Source organism: Erpetoichthys calabaricus, chromosome 10 (genome assembly GCF_900747795.2).
Source record: "Erpetoichthys calabaricus chromosome 10, fErpCal1.3, whole genome shotgun sequence".
In the NCBI taxonomy this organism is placed as follows: Eukaryota; Metazoa; Chordata; class Cladistia; order Polypteriformes; family Polypteridae; genus Erpetoichthys; species Erpetoichthys calabaricus.
The window spans coordinates 75,820,541-75,844,770 of record NC_041403.2 but is presented as its reverse complement, the minus strand read 5'-3'; the positions used below and the strand labels follow the sequence as shown (position 1 = coordinate 75,844,770).

Below are 24,230 nucleotides of genomic sequence, written 5' to 3'. Positions count from 1 at the left end.
CAAATTCATTCCAGTTTCTTTAGTTTATTTCTTAAGGAAATACTGTATGGTGCTGTGAGAAATGACGTACACCTCTTGACAAATGTATCTTTATTTATGTTTAAATATTAAAGTCTAATCATCATTGGGTTTTTTTTTAACCAGATTATCTAGTTGAGGGTATGGACAGCCAAAATCTATCCTAGCTGGCTGCAATGAACATGGGAATCGTCTCTTTATGATGTGCCAGTCCATTGCAGGGTACCCTTCTACATATACTCCTAAAGAGCCGATTAAGATTACTAAATATAACAAATAACACTAAGAGATGGTGCAGCTCTAGATTTTAACAAAGGGAATGAGATCACAAGCACTGAAAATGAGGTCCCTACAATCTTAAAAATGCTGGCTGTTTTATCTCACTCTATGGTTCTTTACTGGGTTGTGTGGTTCCTCATAGAAGCATTGCTTGACAAAGAGCCATTTAATTCTGGGGCAGGTTCTTTGGGATTTGAAAAACATTCTAATATATAGAAAAAAAATGAAATCTTTAATGTGTGATCGGCTACCTAGCAGGCCACTAAACAGGATAAGAAAACCTGAACTTAGCCTTTGCTATTTTATGCAGCGTGAGTCCTTTTAAAAAACTGGAACCCATGGTATTTCACAAATGTGTCACCATCTATACGTGGTAATTTACTATTTGGAGCCTGTTATGGACCTAAGTAAATGAAGGTTCTTTTTGGAATCTTCATGGGGATGGGTGTCTTTTGGAAATCAGAAATGGTTCCCCTATGGCATTGCTCTGAAGCAGCACTCTGGCACCTTTATTTTTAAATGTGAATGCGGGATTCGTGAGCTCAGTCTCCTTCACAGGATAGGGAATTCCACAATACAGGAGAACTTTAGAGCAGAACTGCTGCTTTTACAAGCTAATGGAAAACAGCTGAAGTGGTCTAGACATGTTGTGCAGATGCCCAACAGCAGTTAACACTGGGTGAAGGCCAAGGAGCAGATTCAGGACATGCTACGGCAATTATGTCTTGCAGTTACACTGTGTATGACTACAAATTTTAGTGATTGTTTACATACTGCATATAAAAAACATTAATTTTTATTGATGAAGACATCCAATTTTAACCAAAATTGAAGTGAAAGCACCATGCCACTCTTTAGCAGAAATGTGCATTCAGAAATGCATGTGTAGTATAGTCCCAAATTATTTTTTCATCTTATCCATTTTTGGAACTCGTCTGTTTCATTTCATGATTGCAGCGAGACGAACACAGAAGTAGCAAGAGAAGGCAGGAGTTAATACTGGATGAAATGCCAGTACATAGCAAGGTGACTTTATCAAAACTCAGAAATATTTATTAATTTAACTAGCATATATGTCTTTAGCATGTGAAAAGAAACCAGAGTGCAGGAACAACATACATATCCAGACAGATTGTGATTTGGCCAAAAATCAAACTCAGATCCTTGATCTATGAAGTAGCACTACTAAGCACTGCATCACTTTGCCGCTTTAAATCTTGTGCAAATGAGTATTTTATTTTCCTCATTTTAACACATCTGTGGGAGTGTGGAAGCACTGAGATACACAGAACCACACTGACCAAAGCAAACAATACAAATAACAGTGCTTTACTACTGATCTCCGACACTGACTGTTTTTGGAGATAAGAGTCAGAATGTAAATGCAAGCATATTGCATAAGGCGGCAACTAGTTTTGAATATGCAATTACAGAATTAAGTAAATGATCTTCATAATTGCCATCTCAACATGCTTTTGTCTGTCACTTTGTTACTGCTGTCCTATAGTCCTTGTAGCTTCATGGTACTGGTAGTCAAGGTCACTTTTTATGCATGATTCAGTAATTTATGGTAGAAGGTTTTCTTGGGGGAAACAAACTAATGTAATTAGTTTAAATTTTGACTTACTATCTCATAATTTCATATAAGCCACCCATTAGGCGTGAGACTGAACCAGTAAAAAGGAAGGATCCACCTCCCTTAAGTGTATTTTGTGCACACACTTCAACTGTTCGTTTTTCTTTGTCTCCGTTTCAGACATGCCTTTGTCATTCACGTGCACGCAGTGCAGTAAGAATAAAAAAGTTTGGACTTAGAATAAGCCATTTAGTCTGCACTAGCTGATCAGACTCTACTTTCTTAACCCTTTCAAAAAAAGTTGAGGTTTGAAAGTAGCAAAGTACAACTATACATTATACTGCACTGCTTTATGACACATTCTATGTTTTTATTATTCTGTGCGCATTTCAATTCCAGCATCTTGGGAAAAAGGGTAAAATACAACCCGTCTACTACTACTACTGGCACTGCTGAGTAGATGCTCTCAGAATTCTACAAACAGCAGCTAATTGCAATGAAAAGCACATTACAAATCTGCTGTCAACGTACACAAAACCAGCTTAAATACTTAGTGAACAAAAGTTTTTTGCTGGTGGTACTTCAGCTAATGCTGATTTGCTGCCCTTAAGTTTCCATTTAATGTGTGATAGATGTGGATAATTCAGGCTTTAGCTTTGGGAATCTACCAGGTATTTATGATGTAGGGCTCACTATTAAGCAATGCTCAGGATCAACACCACTACTTCCTGCACAGGCCTGTTATCCCTGTTAATATTACATAAACATCAATTCAATGTAATCATTTTTAATAAAATGTACTCAAACATTTTTTGTTCCAGATTTTGAATTTTAAATATTTTTTGGGTTAACAATGTTGTCAAATAGATGAAACAAGTTAAAAGAAGAAAAAAAAAAACAAACACTTTCAACAGTTTGCACAACTTGGAAAAATGGAAGTCATTTTATTGAAGAAGTATCACTAGGAATTGCCTTTATAGTTATTTTGTAGGACAGATATGTTCTGTACATACGTAGGTGTCACAGTGGTTAACACTACTCCCTCACAGATCTTGTACCAAACCGCACACCCTGTCATGGTCTGTATTGAGACTGTACATTCTCCAAACACTGTGGTGTTTTTTTTTTTTTTTTTTTTTTTTAAACAAGCCCTATGATGACATGCTTCTCAGCCAGGGTTACTTCCTGCTATTACGCGATGTCTGCCACAATAGGCTTGGACCCATACAGCTCCAAATTGTCGATTTAAATTAATGTGCACCTTTCTAGTTATAATGTAACACTTTGAACTTGCCAATACTGACCTGTTTTTTTGAACGTTGTTCTGTTTTTTTTTTTTTTTTTTTAAAAACAAGTTTCTGTGTAGTATATCCCCTTATTTATGGCATTTGCAACCTTTCTGTTTACATACTACTGTATATCTGACTTTGTATCATTAACATACGCTAGAAGGCATATCAGCTCTAGAGCATATGCCGAGGGAATCTACTGCTGATTAATCCTATGTGGAGCATGCCCCTCTTATCTGTCCACTAAGAAACTTTCAATACCATTTTATGACCAACAAGAATGTTTCCACTAAAAAGAGCATTGCGTTGGTAGTTACTTCATGGATGGCTGGTGTTTGAGTACAAAACAATGAATACATATTGTAATTCTAAGATAGGCAAAGGCCAATCAATCGGAAGAACTGTGTTATACTGGACAAAATCTAAAATTATGGATTAGATTAGGAAGTAAAGAATTATTAAAGTAAATCATTTGCTTGAATTCTTTTAGATTGCGATAATCTTTTATTTTTGTGTAAAGTACACACAGGAGGAAACCCCTGTGCCAAACTCATAAATAAGGTATCATCATGTCATAAGCTGATGCATGCGCAAAGGAAACCCACAGCAGTAAGTGTGTCTATAGAGCCAAACCTTAACACAGAATGACATCAATAAATACAAAAAAAAAATGCCAAAATGTTTCCAAAAAACCAATGCATGAAATATTCATCTTCTCTCATCAGAAATGAAAACTGAAGTCATCGTTCAGAGTAGTTGTTCATAAATAACATTTGTTTCAGTGCCTTCTTCTCAGGGGTGTTTCATAGTTTTCAGTTTGTATACTGTATTTGTGTAAATTTATCTATAGTTGACTCTTCTGTTTTTAAATTGATAAACTGTAAGCTTTCCTTATACTTGAAGCATTCCGTTTACTTTTTCCTTAGCAGAAAGTCATGTGAAATATTTATTTTGTTAATTTACGACTTTGAGCCATTGTCATAGTGGATAGACTCTAGCTCCCCAAAAGTCTTTCAGTTCAGGGAAAAAAAAAAAAAAAAAAAAAAAAAGGATGCATGGATGTCTGGAGCAAACAGAACACATACCAGTGTCACGCATGGTGCAGAACCATAGCATTATAGGGTGCATTTTCTAGGGTCTTGTGATGGTCAAGTCTGAATACAAGAAATGCTTCTTGAAAAGATTTGCAATGCTGGGAGGCCTGTTTGGGAACAAAAATGCACAAGTAAGAGATAAAATGAGAGAGTGAGGAGTAAAATTCTACAGTCAGACTAATGTTTTACAAATTGGGACATACTAAGTTTTATACCTGTGGAAAACATGAATGCATCAAAATACAAGTGTCACTGAGTAGTCTATAAAGGTCTGTGGCTCCTGCATAATTTCCTGTTCAACAGAGTGATGACCCAAAGCACAAAGTCAGAGCCACACTAGAGGAGCTTAACTAGTGGAAAGTGAATATTTCTGAGTGGCCAGTTGAAGGTGTTGCTTTAAATTCAATACACATTCAGTGGCACCTGCTACCATCAATGATAACCACCTAGTATATTGGCAAAAGGAATTGACTAAAAGTGTTTTTTAGTGACATACTTGCTCACAAAACAGGGATTAACTAATGATTCAGAGAACACTCCCAAACCAGGAAGCAACAGTTGCACTGAAATTTAACTACAGCATGTTCAAGTAAGCGTTTTAGTATGAGAAAGTTTTTCTAACCAGTAGCTCATAGGAGTTAGCGGTAAAAACTGAAACTGTAGTCTTTTCACTTTCCAGTCCACCTACTTCTTAACTCACCGGATACCCTTGTGAAGAGAAAGTTTCACATCTCACAATGTCAGAGTAGTTGGTGTAATGAAGCTAACAGATCAACAAGCCCTCCTTTTAACTGTAAACAAATTACATATGTTCTCTCGTGTTGATAAATAATTATTGTGTCTAGATTACATTTAAATAATGTTTCACAGCAGATGCTAACAAAACATTTCTCTATAACATGATGCATATCTATGAAGAAAGACCGAAGGAATTTACATTTTAGGCAAATTGAGATTAAGACTTGTCACAAAGAATTTGTATTAAATTGTAAAAAAAAAAAAAAAAAACAGATTCTAAACAGTGTAACAGCTGTTATTTTACATTCTTCAACAAGAAGAGTGGAACATAGCTGGAAACTTAAGAGCAAATTTCATAAAAAGTATTGCAATTTTTTCTTTATACCACAACAGAATGGAATAAATAAAACAAAAGAATAGCGATTGCAGCTAAACTCTCCATACCTGGAAAGCATTCGTTCAGCCACTGGAATGGTCAGGCAGCTCATTATTTGCTGGTCAAAATGAGGGGAGCTTGCAATGTGTTGAGACTTGAGAGGCAGTCTTGTAATCTGTCATCATAGACAATTCCTCAAATCTGATGTCCTTAAAAACTGACAGGATCCAGCAACTTCAGTCATCAAGTCTGACATGCTTAGAAGTCATGTAGGGTGCTGTCAGCGTACAAGGCCTTCATTCTCGATTTCCACACAGCGCAAGTGTGTGTAATGTATCCTCTACAAGTGAACAATAACGGATTCATTTTAAGTAACTAACAGCCAAAGAATGAGTACACAGGGTCATGACGAGACAAAAGGTGTATATCAAAACAATATAAAAAGTGGCAAACAAAGATGGCAACAAATCAGAAAAAAACAAAGCACAAAATTAGATAACAATGACAAAAATCTGACAGTTCTGTAAAACAGAAGTACAAATTCAAAAAAAAAAAAAAAGAAAATACAGAATCAAAGAAACACAAGAAACAAGAATCACAGTGATACAAACATCTAAGGCGATGGTTATTAATCTGTTATTTAACACTAAATAAACTCTGGAGGCTTCAGACGTCTCACTGTTCCAAAAGTGGTCTGCAACTCACAGCCAAGTTCTCATTTAAGACTAGGTTTATTGTCATGTGTACATAGTACAATGAAATTCTTACTTGCAGGACTCCTCAGAACAGTTGAGAATAACTCAATACTAACAAAGACAAATATACACAAAGTATACATAGCATGCAATATACACACACACACACAAACACACACGTACTACAAAAAAAAACAAAACCTCATAACCTGCAGATAAAAACTGTCCCTGAATCTACTGGTGCAAGTGCCAATGATCCTGTACTGTTTGCCAGAAAGAAGAAGTAAGAAATGAAAGTGTGCAGAATGGCCGAGGACTTTTAATTATACTATTTGCCTCTCTAAGGCAGCCAGGAGCAGGTAATACTCTGTCACCTTCACTGCCCTCTGTAGGGAGTTGCAACTTTGAGCGGAGCAAATGCCATACCAGCACATGATGCAACCAGTAAGGACTTCTCATTTAGTCTCAGGCTAAATGCTTCAGGTTGGGCATAAATGTCTATTAATGGTCACAATTAAATCTTGTTTAAAAGCCCACCTTTTTTCTTCTTGCATTTAATTAGCTATACCTGTAACTATGTTCTCTAAATCCGATTATTTTGTACCAAAGTAGTAATGAAGCAAAATTAGGATCAGAAACACATACGTCTTGCCAAGTCTATCTGCTAGTGTTTTACGGTCTTATGAAAAGTCAAGTGTTGTCTAGTTGATTTGAAGTTTATTCTTGTTTGCTTTGAAAAGTGATTGTGTAATGTGAAGTGTGCGACACAGCTAGCCACATAATATTTTCTGCCTATAAAATCTAATTGTGCTGTGTGGAAAAACATACCAGGGTCACCTTATTTTGGCAGTCAATCAACATGGAGCACCCCAGAAATTTTTATTTTTCCATTGTGTTGTGGTAAGACAAATATGAAACATATCTGTACTGACATCATCATTCAATGAGCCTCTCCACCATTTGCCCAAAACATTTGCTTACCTTATAGTCACCAATTATCTTTACTATTACTAGGTACTGTATACATCGTACTTCCACCTTGAGTACTTGTTGGCTATTAAATCTCATACACAAGAATCCAGCCCTATGACTATCAACATCAAAGCCAGAGAATTTTAATTTTTTCCTAGTGAGCTACAGAGTTGTGGGAGCTGTTAAGTTGGTTAGGACTGAGTCGACAATAACAGGTGCATGGTGTGACTGCCAACATCTCACTTTGATTTTCTTAAGATTATGCAAAGTTATGACTGAATATAATAGGAACAGTCATGTAATGCAGGACAAGCCTGATCAGCAATCAGACTAAAACCACATCTACTTAACCCACAGACAGAGTTACGACTATGATCCACTACAGCGAGTTTCTTAAATGACATATAAAGCGCCACAGAATCTGTCAACTCATAATGTATTAAGAATTATGGCACTACCTGTGCTTAAAAAACAAATCGCAGAGGCAGAAATTATGTAATACTATTATGCTCCTAGGGCTCAAAACCAAGATAATATAGAAATAAAACAAAACATATAAGAAAAAAAGTGCCTGGCCACATGGCAGAAAACCTGAATCAACTGGTATTTTGTATATGACAACAACTGTATAACATAACAAAATAATAGTACAAGTAGCAATGTTTCAGTCAAAACTAAACAAATACCAAATTGTTAGCACAAAGAGATAATGGTGATGGGAGGAAGGTCCAAGAAGGCAAAATCGGCCACAATATATATATATTTTTTAAAAAAGTCAGAATTTTATTGCTTAGAGAATACAGCTTGTGAAAAAAAGCATGAAACAGGTACCACCATGAAAAGCCACATTGAACCACTTGTTATTTCTCTATACATTCATGATGCAGATTTTTATGTTATTCCTGAAAAATCTGCATCCTTAAGGACTAAATGAAAAGGTAAATAAGATGTACTACTAAACCTTTTTGCTATGCTAAACATTCTATTCATTTTATTCCTATTGCAAAAGGTATACCTATGATATCCTCAAACATCTTACGTTTAAATATACCTTTGTAGACACAGTTTTAATAATCTGTCACTGCTAGCTAGGGCTGTTGTCTCCTTCTTTGGTACAAACAAGAGTAACACCTTTTTTCTCTTTCCTTTAATAAATTTCATACAAAATACTGTAAATTTTGGCAAAATAAATTTACCATAATACAACCACCAAGTTGGAAATTCAAAATTGTTTCCAGACTACTAAGAACGTCTGTCATACTTAAGGGAAAAGTGTTTGCATCATGTGATATACATATGAAGTAGAAAAATACCTCCAAGGGAAAAGACTGGTATGATTTTAAGCAATCTTCATTTCTGCAGAGCAAAGGAACCAATTAGGAGTTTAGCTCAATAAAACTTGAGGGGTCTGGCCAAAAGGTACATTGCATAGCTTGCACTTTTAACATGTAACTGACATTTTTAGCCCTTTCACATCAATTTTTTCCCCTCTAAGCTCATTAACTGCCAGAGAAGCATTCCTCTGCTCACCGACTATAGAAGTTCCCTATTTATACGAACAGATCACAGTTTTAGCACAATCTCAATAAACATAACATCAGGTCGTTTGCACCTGGACAATCACTCAAAATATTAATTCATTTGCACTACAAAGCATTGAGATTTTTTGTTAACTTGATACATCAAAACACAGACTATCCCTATATGCAGATTTTCAGCTGGTACAATGATGCTATAAAACAACTTTCCCACTAAGGAGGAGTTTTCTTGTAAACTAATGGTTTTAGAAAATGTTATACCTATTAAGCAGATATACTGAAATTACTACATTAGAGACCATGTAGCCTAGATGTAATAACACTTAGTTTTGCTTTAAAAAAAAAAAAAAAAAAAAAAATTAAATTGTGCATTTTTCTCTCTGTTCAATTGTGTGTAGTATTCTCTTGACAGATTTTAGTTAAAGTGGGTTAACAATTTGTACCTGTCTAATAATTCTTGAAGAAAAATATAAACGTATCATCAGAAATTACGATGCTCAGATATGTTTAATATATAAAATCACTTTAGCTGAATTTCTACATTTACTCAATGACACCAGCAGCCATATTAAGATTCTCTTTCAAACCTTAAAAAAAAAAAAAAAAAATTTATACACAGTTAATACAGTTAAAAGTTTACCCATATAGGCTTGTATTCTTACATTTACACACTCGAAAAAAAAAAAACATCTTTCTTGGATTTCATGAAAAAAGTGTAAAAACACCAAGCGAATCTATTTCTTTAGGATACCTTAACCACCCACCCATCTCCTCCCCTGACCCCCCACCCCAAGAAAACTGGCTTAAAAAAAAAAAAAAAAAAAAAAAAAAAAAAAAAAAAAAAAAAACAGGTTAAGGGTGTAACTGGAAACTGGACATCCTTTATAAGCACCAGCAAGCACAGCCATTCTTGCTTGTGATTCCAATGCCTCTGTCCACCAAAATTAATACAAAATTAAAAAGTGTCCTCCGTTTCCAATGCTTGCAACAACACAAGCAAAGTTCAAATGTCATCCTCATCATCTTCATCTTGAGAGGAACCAGCCTGATGGGGCCCACTGGCAGAAGCGGCCTCTAGCTGTGCTTGCTGGGCTGCCTGTTGCATCTGTAGCCATTCCTGCTGGGCAAGTTCTGCTTGCTGCTGCCTCGCCTGCAAGGAAACAAGTACACATATTTGAAATATATTAACATTTAATATTAAAAGACTTGCAAAATTTGATGTGCTAGTATTACTAATATGGGAATTACTATAATCAGAATTTTCACTTGTATAGTCTGATCAGGGGTCATAATAGCAACATGCTACACTGGACAGATCAGGCCACCATTCTCTAGTAACTTAAAAATCTTCAGTGTAATTCCCATACCTTCCCAAATCAACTGAAAAATGTAATTTTCAACATGTTATGAGTAGGTCCTGGGTCTTCTCCCAGTAGGCCTTGCCTTGTACACCTTCCATGAGAGGTCCCATTGGTAGCATTTGAACTACATGCCTAATCCTCCTAAACTGGCTCCTCTTGATTTAAAGAAGAAGCAATTCTACTCAGAGGTCCTCCTGTATTATGTACAATATCATCATTTCTTCCACCTGTACTAACAAATCAATCTTATCCATTTGGTTACTACCCAAAGGTTGTGACAACATGTAGAAATAAAGCTGTACTCTAACAGGAAAACAAAACTTCACCTGAGGACTCAACTCTCACTTTACCAACCCCTTCCTGATAAACTATCTGCAGAAATGCTTCAGCTGCACCAATTCTTTGGTCAACTAGACAATCAACCTTTCCCTCACATTTGAGCAAGACTCCAAGATACTTGAACTACTCCACTTAGGTTATCTGCTTACCCCTTCCCTGATTAAAATTAGTCACTTTTTCTAGGAAAGGACCACAACCTCAAACTGCCAATTCTCTTCCAATCTTCATCACATTAGGCTACCAACTATTCTAGTATGCCCATAGATCAGTCGAGTGAGGCCAAGATAACAGCACGATCAGCCATGAACAACAGGCATACAGTAAGGCAACTCCAGAGTAACAGGGAGACACTATTTCTGCCTAATCCAAAATGACAGGAACCAGAAGTACTTCAGATTTTTTATATTTTGGAAAATTTGAAAATACACAATGAGATATCATGGGGATGGGACCCAAGTCTAAACACAAAATTTATTTACTTTTCATATACAACTTGTATACATAGCCTGAAGGTAATTTTATACAATATTTTTAATAATTTTATGCACAAAACAAAGTTGGTGCACAGCAGCATCAGCAGAATACCTGTATCAGCTGTTAGACAGCAACAAAAAACAGACTTTCAGTCTTCACCTATAATGCTATGTTTTGATTAAAAGGTTACTGTACAGATAGAATAAACCAAAAAACACAGTGAGAAATGCATGTTGGCCTAGCAGTGACAATAACTGATAAACTGGCACCAACGTAGCATCAGAGGTTAAGCAGTGCAAGACCTTTTTTTTCCCCCCAGTGTGCTGTGCAGGTGCTACCATGCAGCTCACTACCCTCCACAAGCAGCAGTTTGGAAGTGCTACAAAACCCCTCTCCTCCACTTATTATTCGTGTGTTGTGCTTCGTGGCACTCAATACTTTACAAAGGATCATCGCCCCAGTTGTGTGGTGGTGCTTCATGCCATTTGCAATTCAAAGGGGAATCAACTTTAAGTGGTAAGTACCAGCTCATGCGTTATTCACAATTTCTCATCACTTTTGAAAAGAAAAAAGAAAAAAAAACAAAAGCTTGTGGAAACATTGGTCAAAGTGCCACATTGCCAACTGAGGTCAAGTGTGGAATTTTCAACTTGTGGCATCATGTCAACACTTAAAGTTTCAGATTTTGGAGCATTTCAGGTTTTCGGCTAAGGGATGCTCAGCCTGTACTACAAATAAGCTGTAGTTAACATACCTACTACTGTATCTTGTCCTAATCATCACCATTGTTAACATTTCATACAGAGTACTGTATAACTATGAGTGAAGCACAACCTTCTTCAGTTCACTTCCATGTATAGTATTTTTTCTGTATAAGCCACTGAATGCACAATTATACCATACAGGAAAAATGACTTATTAAAAAGTAAATCAAACTCTTGAACTATACAACTACTGGGATGTGTCTGGGCAGACCGGCATTTGGAGTATACACTTGGACATATAACATAACTGCAAAAAAAACAAATAAGGGGGGAAAACATGCATTTCCAAGTTTGTGCCACAGTTTCAACTGTCTTTAAATTAGAATAAATAAATTTGTAACAACTAAACAGAGCATACATTAAAATACACTAGCACATTTCCTTCAATGGTCACATCATTCATAAAACTGGGTAGAGAAGTTTCAAGTACTAAATATGGAGATCTGGTTATAGTTTTTATTATAAACAAGCATCATTCATAAAACTGGGTAGGGAAGTTTCAAGTACTAAATATGGTGATCTGGTTATTAAAAAAAAAAAAAAGAAAAAAAAAAAAAAAGAAGAGCGACAGGCTCCACAAAAATAGATTTAGCCTCAACACAATCATTAATATGTTGTGCACTTTGTCCAATACAAAAACTAGCCAACTTAAAGAAAGAAATTTTTTTTTTTTTTAAATTGCAAATGTGTTAATTGATTTTAAAGTCATGGAAGTTCTAGAGCCAATTAGGTTGACACAGTCAAGTGATACAAAGCACATATACAGACTAAAAGATGAGAAGTTAGCAAGACAATGGATTTTAATACTTCACAGACAATTAGTAACTGAAGTGCATGTAGTGGTGGTATTTCTGTTCTTTCAGCTTATTCATCCTCCTCCTACATAATATTCTAGACACAATGCAGATATTACAAATTCTTTAGAGACCTGGGTAGGGGTCTGAGGGCATGTTAATATACAGAAACTATTTCGTTGAGGGTTTGCCCCATTTTTGTGTCTGAAAGTGGATGACATATAGAAACAATTTTGGAGAACAGAGGGTCAGTGTCTTCCTTAGAAATGTGGATTTTTCCCCCCCAAATATGGGTTGGTATTGGGGTAGGAGTTGTAAGAAGTTCCAGCACACACAGGTAGCGTACATTAACTGCCAGTACTCCTAATGGCAGAATGGGAAGTAACCCTCCTTTTTTGTCCCAACTTTAAAGCTTCATGGGTGAAAGCAAACTTGACAGTTTTGCAGTAATACAGTACAGTATTTAAGGACTCCTGTAAAACAGCCTTTGTGTTGTTTTCAAGGTTTTTACATGAGTTATTAGGATTGGTTTTCATCAACATAGCATTCAAATATAGACATATATGCTTTCAGGTATAGGTTATATTAAGGAACAATAGTTTTTCCACAAGAAACCAAATTAATGACATAATTTAGTGTGCATACATTTGTGTTCAGTAATGAAGTATGCCTTTTTTCCCCATATTTACCAACTGTGTGCGTCTTAGGTGTGTGCGATATACATCGTTTACGATTATATCTTAATTGCTGTTTTAACAATGTGCAAGATTAAATTATCGAGTATGTAACTCGCTTTGCAAAAAAAAGAAACAGAGTTCATTCACTAATGCAACAGTATAGACCACTGCACGTGTGCAAAGCGAGTTGCGTAGGCGTGCACGTCCAGCAAGCCACAAGTTAGCGTTGCTCCCTGCCTCAAAATGAGTGAACAAACAGTGCCAAATGATAAAAAACAGCCTCGCCATCTACGTCGTCAGAGTTAATTACCAGACGTGGTTCATTCTCACTCGCATGGCAGTGGTTTGGTTTTGAAAAGACTGATGTTGCTCAAAAGACGGCAATCTGCAAACTATGTGGTAAATCGGTTGCCGTAAAGGACATCTCGACAACTAACTTGTTTCACCATTTGCGAACTAAACACCGCACAGAATACAAAGAATATGAAAAGCTTAATGAGTCAACTGTCCAGCACAAGTCTAAAGTAACCAAGGTACAAGCACACAAACACACTCAGCAAACTTTAGCGGACTCATTCTGCAAAAAAGTGCCTTACGACAAGAAAAGCAACAGATGGCATGACATAACAAACGCCATCACCAATTACATCACAAAAGATATGGTGCCAATTCAAGTGGTTGAGAGAGATGGTTTTAAACAACTATATATTTCAGTGAAACAGCTCTGCCTAAGTTGTATCATTCGTGTTGCCAAACTCTGATGCATAAACTGCAAAGGTTTCACATTTTGCCACAACAACGGATTTATGGGCAAGCCGAACATCTGAGCCATACTTCTCCCTGACGGTGCATTTCATTGACGAAAACTGGCAACTGCAAAGCTTCTGTTTGCAAATATCCTACTTCCCACAAGATCACACTGGCGACATATTTACGCAAGGTCTGAAAGATGCACTGGCATCATGGTCACTGTAAGAAGACCGCATGGTTTGCATGACAACAGACAGCAGGGCTAATGTTGTCAGTGCACTACGGATTAATAACTGGAAGAGGCTACCTTGTTTTGGGCATAGGCTTCATATTGTGATTGGCGAGTAATTTGGGGTTAAAATGCAGTTGAGGTTAAATTGATCTCATTTATTATGATGTTTAAAAATACAAAAAGACCTGATAAGTAAAGCTATAGATGATAAAAATATAATTCAATATAATTTCAAATACATTACATTATCTTGGAATTATCGTTATCGTCAAAGTCCTAGAAAATTGAGATAATCCCCCCCCCCCACCCCCAGTATCGCACACCCCTAGTGTGTCTACAATTATGCATTTCTGTTAATGCAGTACAAGACCTGCTACTCTGCTGGGCCCTTGAGCAAGGCCCTTAACCTTCAATTGCTCCAGGGGCGCTATACAATGGCTGACCCTGTGCTCTGACCCCAAGGGCTATGCGAAAACCATGTAATTTTCTTCGGGATTAATAAAGTGTAATAATAAAAAAAAAAAAGGGATATGTCCCTATTGCTACCAAGCATTAAAATACTAAAGAAATGTTATTTTAGTATTGACAAATGAAACACCTAATTTCATTGCCGGTGTACAGAAGCCAAACAGCTACTTCGTTTGAATCACTTCGATTTATACTTGCTACAACCTGTAAATACTGCCAGTCCTTCCACATAACCAGTCCATATGCATAATTCTGGATGTGTTTCCCTAGTGACCCAGAACTCTATACACCGATTAGAAAACGGACAAATGCTTGGAAAGACAGACATCTGTAGAAGTGCATTCATCTGTACATGCAGCATCAGAGAATGAATGAAAAAGCTTCCATTTCTTTATCAGGAATGTGCAGGACACAGCTGAACAGTGATTAATCTTGTCATTTTCCCATCTCCTTTTACAAATTCCTGACTCTACAAGATAAATAATTACACTTCATCTGATCAATCACTTTATTTTGAATTCATTTTACAATGCCAAAATGTACCTGCCTCCAAATCAAAGCACTTCCCAATATGGGTTCTGCTGTATTTTTCTTTGACATGTGAATTTTTATATGAAGTGTTGACTCCCTTTTTATCATGTATTATTGTGCTGTCCGAAGTAATTAGTGTACTTGCAGTTAAGCATAAGAGGAGTGCAGTACAGACTTTCACTCTTTGCTACTTATACTGAAGAGAAGAAGAAAAAAAAAAAAAAAAAGCCAGCACCTTTATGTTTTTGGGATTTTGGTGTTGCTTATGTACTGAAGTATTGGTTCTTGTGACATCCCTACTACTGGCGTATGTAAAGTGACTTGAATCATATACCTCACCATGAATGCAAGAAGTGTGAGGTGAAGCGAGTTGAAGAGGACGGTTTGTATTCGGCAAGAGAGACCCGTAAGAAGTAATGACCAAAACAGAAAAACATACATGTGTTTAGATTCTTAGTTCTTTTGTGCATACTTAATCTCAAAAGTTTGTTCTAGTTTTGGTAAATTCATGGCAGTGGTAGCAAAAACAATGTATACACATCTTTCTTTCTGACTCCTAAAGCAGCGATTCTCAAAGTGTGCTCAGTGAACCACCAGTGGCCTAGAAGCTGACCATTATAAGGGTAAAGTGACTTTTAAATCGCTCAGATACATTAGCCAGTTGTGTACTGAATTATGCATTTATTTGTTATCAAATCAAGGCTGCCAGCTGAAATCAGCCCTATTAAAATCAATATACTTTGATACATCAGAAATAGTTCTAAGCTACCACCATGGAGTACATCTAACTTTCTCTGTATGGTAACAACTTTTGCTTTTACCACACACCTTCCTGCTCAGCTCCCATCTGCTTATTGTGGTCACCCCATATCACTTTGTGTGTCTCTTACATTCAAGACCTTTTCAAACTCAGCCTCTCCAGCCTAGTCGATCTCAGTCAGTACACAAGATTTTCTTCTAAACTCACTTTGATGTCAGCCTGGAGACCCCATGTCTACTCAAGGCAGTCCTTTCACTTCATGCTCCTGTGATGCATGCATTTGTACTGTCAAGCTCCCTGTTGGTAACTGATCTCTTTGGTTAAGGATTATTAATGATCACTGACCGAAATGTGGGACTTTGAAATGCAAATATAGCAAAGTTGGATTTCTTTTCATTTTTTACATAAATAAATTTTCCCAAATTTTTTTCACAAAAGGCAACACAAAATTATGCCCATGGGCAAATCAGACTCAAGTGGTCCACTGTGAGATTTGACTTTAGCCAAGTGATCTATGGTGCAAAACAATTTGAGTACAACTGTTCTAAAGTAACCTTCCCCCCCGGAGTACATGTTAAGGACATAGGAGGAAGCATCTACAATATTCTCAAAGGCAAACGGTGGTTATTCTACCTTGAAATTGTGTTTGATTCCATTTTAAAACGGAAGTTTTTCCAAGTAATTCAAGAGATCAGTGGGCTACCAAAGGCCCAGAACTATGTATTTTGTGAGTTTGTAATATCAATAGGGAGAGTAGGAGAGAAATGTAGCACTTGTGCCACGAATGGTTTAATCACAAACACAAACAGTAATGTAAAATATATTTCCAGTGTTGCTATTTAATGGAAAGGTAACAGGGACCAACCTCTCTAGCCAAAGGTGCTACAATGTGGGGGGGGGAAAAAACAACAAAAAAACAAAAAACACCAAATCAGATATTAGATCATTATTTTCACTTTGTGGAGAAACCTGGCCAACCAAGACCAACTCCTACCACAAACATATTACTTAGCAGCAATGAAAAAACTAAAAATTCTTGTTTGATAGCTAACTAGCCATTGAACGAATTAGAAACAAGCCATCTACACAAAAATAATAGAATTCTGTACTGGATTGCTTTTACATAATTGTTTATTTAAAATGCCCAAGTATTGATAATTATATATGGGCCTATTGTGGGTTCTGTGCCTGCATTGTCTCTATCAACAAACTATATTATACATTTTAGAAAAATTATTTAAAAGAAACTACTTTTTCCAAGGACTCCAATTAGATTAGAACTTCAGAAATTAGAATTTCTATTGAAAATGTGATTATTTGGTCAAAGAAAAGCAGAAACAAATGTTAATCTGTTAAAAACTTTTAGGTTGAATATTGAGAAACCAGTAGCTAAAATCAGTGGTTAATTTTTTTCTTTCTAATTTGAACAGTTTTTTGCAAAAACAGTTTCTTGAAAAATTGTGCTTTGGAGTTTGGCAATCACAAGCACCAGCAGTCAATTCTTTGAAGATAATATTATGGGTGTAAAGTTACAAAAAATATACTACATTGTAATGCATATATTTATAAAATTATGCTGACAAGTACAGTATTATAAAGGCAAAACTACCAACTGGAATTGTTAATTGAATTACCTTCTACAAAAACAAAACAGGAACAGCCTACCATTTCTACAACACACAAATACTGGATGAACACAGATGCAAAGATTGTACATCTTCCTTAAAAATAAAAAAAGTGACGCCTTATACTTTGCAGAGAACACCTCTACCTACGTTACTGCTTTGAGAACACATATATTTTGGTGGTCTTGTAAATTTGTCATAGGGATTTCTGTAAAACCATGGGAAAAAGACAACGGAAAAAAAAAAAAAAAACAATCTGATCACACTAGATTTATGAAACAGAGTTCCCAAACCTGCTTCACTTCTGGCTACCTAGTTACTATTTTTACCTTTCTGTTTAACAAAACAGGAAATGTGAACACAAATAGAGTCATTTCTTAGAAAGGTCAGAGGTAATGTACAACATGGACATGGTGTAAATGGAAAAAAAGCACCAGCCCAACACTTTGCAATTTTGCAGCATAATGGAACAAGTCTAAATTGAAAACATCTGTGCAAACTGGACTTTAACTGCCTAACTTATTAATTAAGCATTACATAGCGTGGCTCTATGGATTTATAGGAATGTTCTTCTATTGTACACAAACAGGTACACTTGCCTTTACTATGCTTCATTATATGCTAAAAGCTACCACAATCTATACTGTAAAACTAATACTTTTCAACCATAGAAGACTTTATTTTCCAATTTTGGCAAAATCTAGTTTTTATTTACATTCAGTACGCTGTGTCATCCATCTAGCAGTATAATGTTTTAACTGTTCTGTATGAACATACAATTTTATATCATGTTTTGAAAGAAAAAAAAATCTGTACATCTAATTTGTGTGAATACCTCAAAAACTTTGTTCTATTATTCTTAAGCTACTTACTTTTGCAAACAGCTCCTGCTGTTGCCTTAATAGTTCCTCTTCAGGAATACCAAGGTTTTCAAGTCGAGAACTTGCCTTCCGTCTTTTAAGTGCTACAGTTTTACATTCTTGTAAAACATCTTTTACCTCAGTAATGTAAGAAGCAAACCCAAGACTCTCAAGTGCTGAAACAAACAAACAAACAAAAGAACAATTAAGGTGCTGACGAACGTTGACCACTGACATAAGCATTAACATTCAAGGCTTCTGTAGGCATTGACACATTGTATCTCTCGTTTTTTTTCTTGCTATTCTGATTCTGCAACAAGTTGAGCAAAAATACAGAACTTTAGTTTTTAACACCCCCAAATAATGTTACAGTAACTGAGTAACCAACCTGACTACATAAAAAAGTCAAAAGTAAGACTTATATGCCCATAATACCTTTATTTGTTGATCTCCAATACAAAACTCTTTGTAACATAAAAAGTGCCGTCCCCCCTTTCAGGTAAACACCACAAATACTACCCTACAAAATATTATGACGGAGTGCCATCGAAGTAGTTTAACAAAAAAAAAATCTTCCTTTTCCACCAAATGTCTACAGACATGTGTTTTCTCATTGCTTACTTTATTGTACATATTTATAACAATCAAAAAGCCCATAGGTCTTATTTAGATCAATGTCACTTTACATGTGCTATCAGATCCAAAACAAATATTAACATATACCCGACTATTAGCTTTATATTGTTCTAATAATGTTTATGATGGAATTGGTGCATCCCAAACACAGAGATATACTGTGAAGTAACGAATGCGCAAAAGCATATGTGCACCGGACCGATACATCTTTTTAAAATGCCTCATTAAGAATGTACAGAGTATTATCAGAACCATACAATAATACAAGTACTACAACTGTTGTACAATTCATTAATATTAATGATTATTCATTGTTTTCGTTTCAAGGTGCATTTATGCAACAATGTTTGATATGAAACAGTTACTACAATCAGCATCTAACCAGACAAAAATCTTACAATTTATCCAAAGGAAGTATGGTGCAATTCTAAAAATATCTGGATGCAACAGCAGTTTTTTTAATCTGCTTGAGAGCATAATATTAATAGTTAACAGAGGAAAGTACTGCTTCACGCAATCACTCAGTTTATTTTTAATTCTAAAAAATGTGTTTACATGTTGTTTATTTTAGCAAGGGAATACTCATTGTACAAGTCATGCACACAGCAACATAGGAGTTTAAAAATGTTAGTCACTTGTATCACAAATTTTCTGATGATACCAAATATAAATTAATAAATAATTGGAGTCCTCTATTTAAAATAAACCAAGCACAGTGGTGCCAAGCTGCATGAACAAGATTCAAACAAGCAGTGGTTTGATGGTGCTCTCATCACTGGCTCCGAGCACCGCTATCTTGTTCTTATTTGTAACAGAGCAGGCGGCCATCCATCACATAGGTCCTACAAAGACCACTTCACAATCCAATTAGTCCTAAAGCTATTAGAGCTATATTAAATACCACAATGAAAACAATCAGAAAAAAAGTGTTACAAAGAAAACAAAAATGTCTATAAAAGCCCTCAAGACACAACCCTCGACCAATGAATGAGGAGTAAAATGTGAATTTCCCCTTGGGGTTAATAATCTATCTAAAAAGAGAGACAGGTCTTCAATTCAAAACCTAAATCCTCTGTGAATGGACTTGTTGTCTGCAGATTAAATTTTATTTTCCAGAGGTATTTATTTAACAATACTTTAGCAAAATATGAAAGTGTGACACATTGCGAGCATATAACTAGACATCTTCATATGTAGGTTATGTGACACATGTAATGTGAGATTTTTTTCATTACATTTTGTATACTGTTGGACAGATAGATTCTCATTCTATTAGAAACACCGTTATCTCTGTTCAGCACCAAAATACTGTATGAGATTATTCTGGGCCATTACTTCAAACCATATAGGGTAGTAGCATAAAAAAAAAAATTCAGTTAGGTGCTAAAGAAACACTTCACCCAAACTAACTTTCTGAAAAAGGAAAATTATTTCAAAATGTTCAAAAACACATGTGACATTTCAACAGTGGTCTGATTAACCGCAATAATCATATTTATACCAGAATGGCACTTGCATGAAAAAACTTTCAACAACCATAGCAGGTCTCATCTCAGCACTGGCTATAATCTTTGTATTTAATTACATTTAGTCTCGTTGAAGCCAGATGTATAACATATGTCTAGAGACTACCATAAATGAATTTTCCTTAAAAGCGAGTGTCACTTTTCTAAACCAATCCAATGCAACATGAAGGCGGCACTCAAAGTAGGGGGTGCTAATTTTTAAACTGCACAGATCAGAGATCCTCTTGTTAACCTGGTCCTACAGAAGAGAAAGCTTTGGTTTACAATGAACTGTCCACTGTTGAAAAAGTCTCATAATAGAACCTTATTAGACATATAAACATGGGTGGCAGGTGCGCATTGCAGGTTTTAAAAATAAACCTAACCTGATGCAAGGAAAAAAACTTTCTGTAACATCAGATTATACGTTGGCATTCAAAGACATGCATCAATAGGTGTGTGACAAACATGAAAGATACATCGTCGCAGGTGCTGTGTGTGTTGTTTGTTGTTCATTATGACAATAGTGTAGGAGTAGATACAAGTTCGAAGGAATTGTCAGCTATGCTTGTGAAAATATGAACTATAAAATATGCATTTGAAATTAATAGTGCCACATTCTGTCAAATAGACTGCCATTAAGAGAGCTGATAACAAAGAGCCACAAAAGATGCAGATTTCAGTACACAACATGAGAATCAACAAATCTGCCTAATGACACCAGTAAAGCACATACATGTCTGCACAGAAATCACCTTCTTTAGTTATTCATTTAGACATGCTGTCAGAAGTTAATATTAAATGTTTAGTTGGAAAAGCAAAACTGCCATGACAAAACACCAACTGTTTTTAACATGTAACACTGTTTTTATGCCAGACTGACAGAAAGATATTGTAGCAAACAGACGTACTTCTCAGGCACACCTATGGTCTACCTATATGTGTGTTTCTGTTGCCTCAGTCATTACAGTGTACAAATTAATTATTAAGCTTTAGTTGCCTTGTGCTACTGAGCCCCTGAATGTATAACAGCAGCTTTAGCTTTTTCTTTCCTTTCAGCATCAAGTGTTTTATTCAGTTTCTTTTGCTTGCTTGCTCTCCCTCTCTGAACCCCAACGGTTTAATTTAGCGCACAATCTGATGGAATTAGGGGTGGAAGTTTTAGGAAGAAGACCTGAGGGTTTAGCCTTTACAGTGCTGGATTTCACCGCTATTCACTACACATTTTTTAAACAGGTTGTCCCCAGACGTGTACTATTGTTTGACAATCGCATCTAGCTGAGCAAGACTAAATTACATTCAAATATATTCAACTTTGGCATGTCTATCTGTTCAGCTGTTTGGACAGGATGAGACCTGACAGGAAAAAATGAAGACAGACAAAGAGGTTTTAAATTAAGATAAAAGTATTCAGCTTAAGTATGAATGCTAGTGAAGAGTGCATTAAGTTTGCTGGACTGAATTAACCCTTAATGAAAGAAAAAACACTTAACAAATGTGATAAAGAAAAGCATGCAAGAGACTGATGAGAATTGGTATTGAACTTACGTATTTTTGTAGATCTTTAGTAACAGATCTAACAAAGCTGGCAGAAAATGACAAAGCCTTGTTGCATTACAAACAAAGTACCATAATTTGTCAATGCATGGGAAAGTGCAGTATATGTGCCATACTTAGAATGCAGCACATCAAATAAAGGTTTACACCTTTATTATATCTAACAAGTGTTGGCCACCTTTACTGTAAAATGTATTTGACTAATCTTGTTACACAAAACATGACACATTTGCTGTAAGATAACCATGCAGCCAGCCGATTCCTGCTTTACTGCCATGAAAGCGTGTGATGATATTAATGTCACTATCAGCTGAGAACTCCTCTTTTGAGTTGAACAATAAGGGCAGGACTTAAGTGGATTTAATGTTGCTCAAAAGCATAAATTATAAACATATTTAAATAAAAAATCCAAAAACATTGTTTATAAGCTAAAAAAATTGATATCAAAACTATGTAACACTAACAGTCTTTCAGAGCTGACTTTGAAGCTAGGGACTGGATTTGTACAAAACTATGTGCAAGTACAAGTGCAAACACATAATATGGAAAATGTATAGATTTGACTGTGCTCACATCAGATCATCTCACATATCTTAAAGAAATAATGAGTTCACGTCTAAATGCAAGTAAGAAAATATTTAAATATCCCCATCACTTTTCCATCTATGAGACTTTCTACATTAGGGTCAAACGAAACACCCAAAGAAAAAAAAAACATTTTTAGATGATCATGTTTTTAATTCAGGAGTCCCTTTGTGGGTTTACTTCCAGTCATCAAGAAGACAATCTTGCCCTCTGTCACGGAATCATCAATGTGACAGCCTGCACTTGTCACGGTTTTCAAAAAGGGAGTTGCCAAATTTGAATGCAAAGATATTAGTTTTGCATTAAAATGATAAGAGATACCTGAATCGCTACAATATCCAGAGATAAATTACGAAAAAGAAAAAAAAAATTAAATGAGGGATCGCCACTTATGCTGAATGTAGATATGAATTACGTGTTTTTTTTTTAAATTGGAAACCGAGGCATACAGCATGTTATGATGAACATGCTTAATGCGGCACACGAAAAAAAATGAAGTGTCATACTTTTCTTTTTGTCGAGGAAACACTTGAGCCAATATGCAAATTACAAGATTTTGAATAAATGAACAGCTCTTTATGCAACTTTCTTTCCAATGTTCAAATGCATGCTTTAACTTTCAGTTTTGAATTATGACACAATCAGATCAGATCTCGTAGCATTTTGAATAATTTGTATTTAAGACAAGTACAATATGAATATAGCAAGCAATTATGCTAGCAAAGCGCAATGTAAACGAGCAAGGTTGTCTGTACCGTGGATGACGTGCTCCGGGGATATGGTTTTCTTCTCGGACTTATTGCAGATCTCGTTTGCCTCTGACGATATGAGGTGAATAAACTCGGTACAGCAGTTAACCACTAATTCCCGGGCATCATTTGCAACACGCACGTTGGGTAGTGTCTCTTTGATCATTTTATTAATCGCTGCTCGAGGAATAGTAAGATCATCGTCGTTACCCGAAGATGAAGCCATTGCTTGTCTATGTTGAAAGACGTCTGGAAGAACAAACACATAAGTAAGAAGAACATGCAAATAAAATTAACGATCATGCCATGGTTTCTTCACCAATATAGGAGTATCCCGAAGAAGTCAACATTTTTGTTAAAACCTCATCATATATTAGTGTTCGAAAAAATCCTTACCTTATGTGAAGAGTGGTCTCTGACGCTCACAGTGGGAATTTTAAGTCTAGTCTTAAAAACAAAAGGTTTTCCACACTTTTGCTTGTAATTAACCTTTCAAAAGCATGTCCCTCTGCTTCCTAAGAAATAGTAATAAACGAAATAATTAACAAAAAATAAGAATCGATACACGAAACTCTTCTTAATTCATTCTTGAGTCTCATGCACTCGCACAAGGCGGCTGCGCCTCTTTCATCTTAAACGGAAACTATCCCAGAATGCTTCGTTGCGTCGCTACCGAATTTCCGGAAGTGGGCGGTGCCTTCACAAAATCTCGCGGGCTGTTAACGTAAACGTAAAATGTTGCTAGATCGGTGGTTATGATTGCTAAAACTTTTCGTTTTTGTTTGGCGTTCGTGCTGCGTAGCTGGTTTTCTTCCCACATTCTATATATGTACAGGTTAGGCTGCTTGGCGGCTTTAAATTTTATCAGTCTGAGTGGTCTACCTCGGGAGCATGTTAGGAACCGACTCTTAATACGACGTTAATCTTAATGTTCAAATGAACCCAAGGCTGACAGGATAGGCAGCCGCAGTGCTGCACTAACATTGGA

The 24,230-nt window shown here is 36.0% G+C and overlaps 1 protein-coding gene across 2 annotated transcripts; it reads right to left on the bottom strand.

Annotated features, from left to right (window-relative positions):
• Nucleotides 1-7,798: 7,798 nt before the first annotated feature.
• On the bottom strand, nucleotides 7,799-23,878 carry dr1 (down-regulator of transcription 1). 2 transcript variants are annotated; one of them, XM_028811453.2, is made up of 4 exons: nucleotides 23,639-23,878; nucleotides 23,249-23,491; nucleotides 18,223-18,386; nucleotides 7,799-9,725 (listed from the first exon to the last, which is right to left on the bottom strand). In XM_028811453.2, the coding sequence occupies exons 2-4, from the start codon at nucleotides 23,466-23,468 to the stop codon at nucleotides 9,579-9,581; spliced, it is 531 nt and encodes a 176-aa protein (XP_028667286.1). In that variant the 5' UTR covers nucleotides 23,469-23,491; nucleotides 23,639-23,878; the 3' UTR covers nucleotides 7,799-9,578. The 2 variants fall into 2 exon arrangements, with proteins under 2 accessions (XP_028667286.1, XP_051788768.1); XM_051932808.1 differs by lacking the exon at nucleotides 23,639-23,878 and having other exon boundaries at nucleotides 23,249-23,504.
• Nucleotides 23,879-24,230: the final 352 nt, after the last annotated feature.

Coding starts and splice junctions, on each gene's coding strand:
- dr1 (XM_028811453.2), bottom strand. CDS start 23,468: ATGGCTTCATCTTCGGGTAACGACGATGATCTTACTATTCCTCGAGCA. Junction 18,387..23,248: donor CCCGGAGCACGTCATCCACG/GTACAGACAACC, acceptor TGTTTGTTTCAG/CACTTGAGAGTCTTGGGTTT. Junction 9,726..18,222: donor AGCAGGAGCTGTTTGCAAAA/GTAAGTAGCTTA, acceptor GTTTCCTTGCAG/GCGAGGCAGCAGCAAGCAGA.